Source organism: Cnephaeus nilssonii, assembly GCF_951640355.1.
Source record: "Cnephaeus nilssonii genome assembly, chromosome: 10".
NCBI lineage: Eukaryota > Metazoa > Chordata > Mammalia > Chiroptera > Vespertilionidae > Cnephaeus > Cnephaeus nilssonii.
The window spans coordinates 42,335,680-42,343,954 of record NC_137081.1 but is presented as its reverse complement, the minus strand read 5'-3'; the positions used below and the strand labels follow the sequence as shown (position 1 = coordinate 42,343,954).

Below are 8,275 nucleotides of genomic sequence, written 5' to 3'. Positions count from 1 at the left end.
AGGTTTCGGTTTATGAGGGAAGACGCTGGTTTGGGGAATCCAGGCCTGGCTCTTACTGGCAACTTTTTGCAAGTCAGCCTTGAGTTTTTGCCTCCCTCAGGTCTTTCTGGCTGCTTCTATTTTCCTCCTTCTTCCCCCTAGAATACCGCACCCCACCTGAGTGGAGGATGGAGGAGTACATTCTCCATGAACTCTGGGGCTCCCTAGGCACACTGCCTGTCTGAAACTTGTGCGCCCTGAGACGTGACAGGAAAACTTGCAGGGACATCTAGCGCCAGGCCTGGGGAACTGCGCGCCGCCGTCCGGGAAGCTTAGCCTGACTGCTTGCCCCTTCTCCTCCCTCCCTGCGCCCCCCAACTCCACCTCACCCCGCGCCCCTTGGTCCTTAGGCATTTCCCTAACCTTCATCCCGTCGCGGTGCCACTGACCACACAGCACTTGCATTTCTGGTAGAGACAGCGGAATGGGGGTGGGGTGGGGGGAGGGAAGAGGACAGAGAGAGAGAGAGAGAGAGAGAGAGAGAGAGAGAGAGAGAGAGAGAGAGAGAGAGAGAGATGAGAGATGCTCTGTCATCCAAAAGGGCCGACAGAGTTTGCACTTTCTGGACTTCAGTTAATAATATTGCTAGACAAGTGTATTCCGAGGACAATCCCAATCCCACACCTTGAGATGTGGACAAAACAGCAGAAAATTGTTGTGGTCCCCGCTTTTGTTTTGCCAAAAAAAGCAAAAGTAACCCAGGTTCCCAATTCTGGTCCCACCCTCTGGCGCCTCCTCCTCAAGGAGATGAGTGCTTCTCTGAGAGCGATGATGCTCCCAGAGTTTAATTCCCACAGGAAATGGAGGAGTTCTCCCCGTCCCCAACAAGGGCCAGCTGCCTTGTGGGAGGCAAACCTGGTGTCACCAAAATGCGCTTTGGGTTTGGAGAGGGTTTTCTTAGTTGCAAACAATTTACATTAAATAAATTCTAATTCTGTTGTTAAATACAAATGGAATACTTCTCAGATCTAAAAAGTGCTCAACGCAGGATTCCACTGTCTGGCTTTTGCTAGAGACCCTTTTCTTCACCCTTGGTTTGTTGCTGTTGTTGTTTAAATTCCTTTGGATATTTCCAGCCTGAGTGAAACTGGGTATTGTCTGCAGAGGGAAGATTCGTTCCAAAGTTGTCAGGGCACAGACTTGGTTAAGAACACTGTCCAGCCATACTCACTGGATTTAAGATCTTACTTTGGAATTAAGACTCTATTTCTACACTGAATTTTTGGCATCTTACAAGTTAATTAGGAGGGTGTCCCACTCTGATACGACTTGGTAATTGTTGCCCTGGCGCTAATGGTCACAGATTATGTGGTTAATCGATAGCTCACTGCAGTCTTGGCAAGCAGAGGAACTTATGTTCTTCAATAAATCTAAATCACAGCCTGCATCTACCTGCTCCCCACCCAATGACAGGAACATGATTTGAAAGATCATCTATAAGGAGGAAAAAGAGAATGCTACTTTCAGAACATGACTGATTCCCAAAAGGGGTGTTTGCGGAAGGAAAGAAGGAAGGGGAGTAAGTGATGAGAGGAGAGGGCAGAGCTAATCTGACTTTCTCTCTCCCTGGCAGAGTGGGACTTTGGACAATGAGGGGCTACGCTGAGTTTCTCACCAAAATCAGGAAAGGTGGCAACACTGATTTCACTGAGTAACACATCAGTTTGGACACACTTATGGCCGCAAAAGATTTTCATTTAACAAAGACTATTTATTTCTGTTGTTAAAGCCCCAACTAATACACCCACACACAGCCTGTACTCCTGGCCAGTTTAAGAAAATTATTCCTATTAACTTTAAACCTGAGATCAGCTTGGACATAGGGTATACAAGCTAAATGAAATGTTTCTGCAAATTCAGCCTCAAAATTCCTTCCCTAACTACCACCCCCTGCTTGTAAAACGCTGTGTCTTATTGGTTCATAAAAAGAGCAGCCCTGACTTTGTCTGGTACTCAACCACAGCCCTATAATCCAACACAGCAGCTGACCTGGGGTGCTGGGTTTAGGGGCCCTCATAGGGTCCAGTCAGAGACACTTTCCTATGGGGCATTCCCTCTCCTGGGATGTAAGGCTACACTGGAGGCAAGGTCAGTAGCAGGATAGCAAGAGGCGATGCTCTTTATTGTTCAAAGTCTCCCTGGTCTCTGAATACTCTCAAGATTAGTCAGAGAAACCCCAAGTCCTGCGGGAGACCCAGGGGGCAATTGAAGGCAGGGCCACCATTGAGAAATGTCTTTCAACCAGGGCATCCATTCAGACTTTCCTTCCAGTCCTGCAGAGCTTAGCTTGCTGCATAGGTAATTCAGCCTAAAGTGAAGTGTTGTCTGAAAACAGCAAACCTTGACAAGTTCTTGCTTCCTATTTTAATATCACTTTCTTCATTCTTTAGCATATAATCAGTTTTTAAGAGGTATTTATCAGATAGAAAATCACACAGATGTCCCAGAGTACCAAAATCACAGGGATATTTAGTTTTAAGAGACTGAAAGTTCAATTATGTCTTAGAAATATTTCAACAAGTTTGTTTTTTTGAGGTCACAGAAAAAAATTCTAAGTACCTTTGTCTCCTCTTCCTAAGTACCTTTGTCTTCTCTCTCTGAGACAAAGGGAAAGTAAGAGCATTTCAGAGTAGCATCTCATGATTGGTTTGTTGGGTAAAGAGAACCAAGCCATACACTTCTGAAAAGTCAGTCACTATCACCTAACCCTGACTGGCATTTTCTTTAACGCCTGTGCAGCTTCCATTGTTAGCTTTTGCATTCTCTCAAAATTGTTTTCATCAGCAAATCCCTATTCCCTATGATTTTCTGCAAATCCTTAGACTCCTCCAGTCTCAATTTGATCAAGAACATGTCTAGGACTTCAAAAAGGTCAAATGCTCCCGCTTTTCCTTCCCAGCACCCCTCTCATAACTTTCCCCTTTATTTGAGCCTTTTATGGTTACTGGGTTTTGCGTGTCAACACTCTCAACACCAGCAGCCCACCCTGCAGTGCCAGGCCAGGCCCAGGAGGGCTCTCTTACTCTGCCCCAGTAAAAGGCCCAGGCTCTTGTATTCTGCCCCATCCAGATTCTGTCTTGGATCCAGGAACAGCGGGTCTAGGTGACAAGCTGGCTTCACCAATCACAGGCTCAGGGGAGTGATTTTCTTGGAGATGGGCTGGCCTGGGGAGTTGATAGTAAGAACTCAAATGGACTCATTTGGAGGGCTCCTACACCCACCCCAGAATCCTCAGCTATTCGGATGTCTGTCCTAAAGTAGAACCTTAGAGTCACCGAAAGACTCCCTATTAATGATTGAGATGGAGGAGGGTGGACTGGGGCTCAATGGCTGAAGACTGGCACAAAGGGATGAAGAGGGGTCAGGGCTGTGATTCCTGGCACACTCACAGCGCTGCCGACAGCCCACTCTAACCCCTCCAAGTCAGAACCAGTTGCTCTGGGCTGCTTCTATCCCCAGCCCCAACTTTGCTTGGGGGGCGGGGGGGGGGAAACACGCCCGCCCTCTTAATTTGCCCCTCTTAGGTCTCTGCAGTTGGCAGCTTGGAAAAGAAAGTGAAACAAAGGTTCCTGGGAAAGTGAAGTTTTCAATTAATTGGTGTGAGTGACGGGCGGGGGCGGCGGGGTGGGGGGTGGCTGCAAAATGCCAGAGACGGGTTGGCTGCAGGCGAGGCGCTTAACTTCTGCGCCCGCGGCAAAGTGGCGTTCTCCTGGAGCCCTCAATTAAATGTTGTGGGGGAGGCTGCGCCAGGCCTGGGGAGTCCAGCTCGGGAGATGACTCCGGGCTGGCCCAAGTGTAGAGGCGAAGAGCGTGCACCAGGCACGGACTTTTCTCGCTGGGGCAGATCGTGTGCTTGACTTATTTGTAAGCCTCCGCGTTTGGCCCCACGGGCGCTTTGTGAGCATTTCCAGGCGGACAACGTGTATAAGTAGGGTCTGCTCCAATTGGTCCTAATTCGGAGGATCCCTGAGATAATATGCGTGAAATGCCTTTGCCCCCCTAGCAAGGTTGTGAAAATTAGCTCTCTCGGGTTTAGGGTCTAGGTCAGCTAATTCGAGTAATTAAGCAACAGGATGAAAAACGGGTTTGTTTTCACATCATTCTGACCATCTCTGTCGTTCCCCTTCATTTAGTTGAGCAACTCGGGAGCCAAGGAGAGGTGGCAAAAGCGGCCTTAGCGGAGACGAGGCGCAGGCCTCAGAGCCCGCCTCAGTCGCAAACAGGGCCTAGGATGGTTGGTCGCGCAATCAGCTCGTGGGGGTGGCTGCGGCGCAAACGCCAGGGTCCCCGGGAGGGCGGGAAGGAGAGGTGGGCTGCTCAAGGGGCTGGGGAGGGGTGGGGGCCGGGGTGGGTGGGTCCAGAGGGGCGCGGGCCTGGAGCCAGGCTCTCCCGCGCCCCCACCCTCACGTGGCCCCGTGCAGCCAATGGCACGGCCCCGAGCTGGAGCCCTTGGGGAGGGAGGCGGCCCCCCGACCGTCCCAGGCCCCCTCCCAACCTGAACTTCGTTTTTATAAACGTCCCGCGATGAGCTAACCTGTTGGAGGGCGGGCAGGCGGGCGGGAGGCGGGAGGCTTGCAGTGGGAGAGAGGGCGAGAGGAAGAGGGCGGGAGCGCGAGAACGAGAGAGAAAGGAGAGGAGGGAGGAGGCGCGCTGCGCCATGGTGTCCTGCGCGGGGCCGGGGCCGGGGCCGGGGCCGGGCCAGGCCGGGCCATGAGCCGCGCCGGGAGCTGGGACATGGACGGGCTGCGGGCGGACGGCGGGGCCGCCGGGGCGGCCCCGGCCTCCTCTTCCTCCTCCTCCTCCGTGGCGGCGGCGGCGCCCGGCCAGTGTCGCGGCTTCCTCTCGGCGCCGGTGTTCGCCGGGACGCACTCCGGGCGTGCGGCGGCGGCGGCGGCGGCGGCAGCGGCGGCGGCGGCGGCGGCGTCTGGCTTCGCCTACCCTGGGACCTCTGAGCGCGCGGGCTCCGCCTCGTCGTCCTCGTCTTCGGCTGTGGTCTCAGCGCGCCCGGAGGCTCCCTCGGCCAAAGAGTGCCCTGCGCCCGGGGCGGCCGCTGCAGCGCCCCCGGGCGCCCCAGCTCTGGGCTACGGCTACCACTTCGGCAACGGCTACTATAGCTGCCGCATGTCGCACGGTATGGGCTTACAGCAAAATGCTCTCAAGTCGTCGCCGCACTCCTCGCTGGGAGGATTCCCGGTGGAGAAGTACATGGACGTGTCGGGCCTGGCAAGCAGCAGCGTACCGGCCAACGAGGTGCCGGCGCGAGCCAAGGAGGTGTCCTTCTACCAGGGCTACACGAGCCCCTACCAGCACGTGCCTGGCTACATCGACATGGTGTCTACCTTCGGCTCCGGGGAGCCTCGGCACGAGGCGTACATCTCCATGGAGGGCTACCAGTCCTGGACGCTGGCCAACGGGTGGAACAGCCAGGTGTACTGCGCCAAGGACCAGCCACAGGGCTCCCACTTTTGGAAATCATCCTTTCCAGGTAAGGACATTGGTGGGGAGGGGGATGTGGAGGGAGGACAGGGGGGAGGGAAAGAAGGAAAAGAAAGGACTTGGAGTGTATGCCCCTACTTGGGAGTGGGCGCCTGTCCTTGCCCAGCCAGGGTTAACCCAGTTAGTGTGAAATCGGTAAATTCCTCCTTTGATTTAAACTTTCTCGCAGCCCTTTTCATTTTACGTACGGATACAGGCCTTTTTTTCTCCTAAAGTCGAACGTCTCTGCGTGCCCTTTGCGCAGTCGGGCCGTGGTTCCCCTTCCCCAAAGAGGTGTCACAGAGTTGGGCCCTACTTTTCAAGGACATGAATGCCCCAGAGTAACCACTAAAGCTCACAAGTTTCAAACACAGGAACACAAGAAATCGAAGCTTGGACAAGCAGCCTGCATTTTTTTAAAGTCTGTGTATGGTTTGTATGTGCACAACCGGTATTTGCTGAAACTGTCCTTATGAACATCCCCAATAACCACGCCATAAAAAAATCGCAGGCTTGTTAAGATGCCGGTTTGAGAAATCATGATGATCCATCAAATAGGCCTTCACTTTGAAGTGTAAATAATCTTTCTTTAATAACATGTAAATAATGTCTTGTAAATAATGATAAAATGTAAACAGCCTGGCTTTCTTTAGTCACTGTAGCCCCTCCAAACACACACACACACAGTCCCCAACTAGGTGCTGCAGATATTCGGGTCTAATTATTCCCGTGCTATTTTTTTATACCAGGGGATGTGGCTCTAAATCAGCCAGACATGTGTGTCTACCGTCGTGGGAGGAAGAAGAGGGTGCCCTACACCAAACTGCAGCTCAAAGAACTGGAGAACGAGTATGCCATTAACAAGTTCATTAACAAGGACAAGAGGCGGCGGATCTCGGCTGCCACGAACCTATCCGAAAGACAAGTGACCATTTGGTTTCAGAACCGGAGAGTGAAAGACAAGAAAATCGTCTCGAAGCTCAAAGATACTGTTTCCTGATGTGGGCCAGATTGGCCACAGAGCGTTTAAATGCTTTCCGTTGTCTCCAAAAGACCTTTGGAAAGACTTGAATATGTATTTAATTCCCTCCACCCCCTGCCAGTAATGGCACATTTTGTGAATTGTTTTTCCTCTCTTCCCCTTATCTTGCTCTAAAACTTTTTGCTATCCAACCTGACTTTGTAGTTCTGTTTCTGTTTCTTACTTGTTTATTATTGATTTTGTTCTTTTCTAGGTTTATTTTTTATGACTTTTTAATGTTCTGTTTCTCCCTCCAGGCCAGTATAAAGGACTTGAAGTATTTTTGAATACCCTCCCCCACCCCAATGAATTTCAGAAGTGCCATTCTGATTTTAGGGATTTATTTTTTTAAATCACTTTAAATGCCTATTTCCAGCACTGATTATCTTCATAATCCATTAGGGCAAAAAGTTTGCAGTCATTCATATCCTGTGACTGGGTAATTGAATAATTACCTCTCAGCAATTGCCCTGAAGCAAGTGAAAACAGCTCTGGGCCGGCAGTGCTCCAGGGTCACTGGAAGTGTCTAAAAACAGGAGGCTGGAGGTACTGCGATGGCTTTAAAAGCAGCTACCTTATTAAATAGGGTTTGTATTGGGATGAAGACAATCTATTCGACTTTGGGTCTTTCACTTGCTGTTGTAGTTGTATGTGTTTAATACACCTTGTAGACCTGTGCTTTTATAATCTTTAATTTGAAAATAATGTGTCCTTGTGGATGCCTTTATTACCCCAGCTCTAGATGCAAATATTTCAATGGCTGCAACTGTCAGAGGTATCTAAATGTGGATGATCTAAATGCAACCCTCTCCTTGGCTTCCAGTCTGTGGGACTAGAATTGAGGCCATCTCCTCCATCCCCAGAAGAAAGGCTAAATTAATATGACCATGAGTGGGAATTTTTACCCAGAACCCATTGAAGAATTTGACTACCTGAACAAATGTATTGGGCCTCTCTCAGAGCTATACAACATCTAACAAATGCAAAAAAGTTGTGGAGCTTTAAGGTCCAAGAAGAAGAAGAAAAAAGGATGTTTCTGAAAGTGATAACTACTTTTAAAGTGCTGCATATTTATGTGACTGAGAGATTATTTTTGTAGATGAAATGTCTGTGAGCTGGGATACATGAGCAGTGCTTCAGGCATTTAAATATCACTTTTTACTCCTAGGGAGATGCAAATAAACAGAACTCTCTTATTTCCTCTGAGTCTTTATACATTTGTTTTCTTTTCCAAGCTTATGTTGCCTCTAGAAACTATTCTTATTTATTATAAAATTTTGTTATCCAAATCACTATGATGTTTCCTATGGGTGATGACAACTCAACACCATTTCTGGAAACCCCCTCCTCTCCACTTTGGCCACTCCTCCCCCCTTTCCCACGGCTTTAATATAAATAGTGATGACTTTAAATGAGGATATAACTTGTGGTGTCTAAAATGATATTTTTTTACCAGACCACCTCAAAAACATCTCCAATAAAATTTTACTTCTCTTTGAACATTATCAATTTATTCAGTTTTATTTTAAAAATCAATATGTATGTGCCTGGGTACAGAAAAACATGCTCACTTGGAGGTTTTCTTCTTAGAAAGGCTGTTATAAATATCTATCTACTCTAGGAAGGTCTTGAAATTAGACATATCCATATTTGGCAATTGAAAAAGAAACATTTCAGCTTCTGCCTTATCGCCTTCTCTCGGCTGCCTGCACGCAGCAGTTGAAGACTGGAACCATAATT

At 49.4% G+C, this 8,275-nt stretch overlaps 1 protein-coding gene across 1 annotated transcript; it reads left to right on the top strand.

Moving 5' to 3' along the window:
• The first annotated feature begins 4,708 nt into the window (after window positions 1-4,708).
• On the top strand, window positions 4,709-6,663 carry HOXD13 (homeobox D13). The gene is made up of 2 exons (XM_079782971.1): window positions 4,709-5,524; window positions 6,264-6,663. Exons 1-2 carry the CDS (start codon window positions 4,750-4,752, stop codon window positions 6,512-6,514), a joined length of 1,026 nt encoding a protein of 341 aa, XP_079639097.1. The 5' UTR covers window positions 4,709-4,749; the 3' UTR covers window positions 6,515-6,663.
• The last annotated feature ends 1,612 nt before the right edge of the window (window positions 6,664-8,275 follow it).

Bases quoted from the DNA above. Each gene is read 5' to 3' on its own strand.
- HOXD13 (XM_079782971.1), top strand. From the start codon at position 4,750: ATGAGCCGCGCCGGGAGCTGGGACATGGACGGGCTGCGGGCGGACGGC. The intron at 5,525-6,263 runs GTAAGGACATTG...TTTTTATACCAG, and splicing joins TTGGAAATCATCCTTTCCAG to GGGATGTGGCTCTAAATCAG.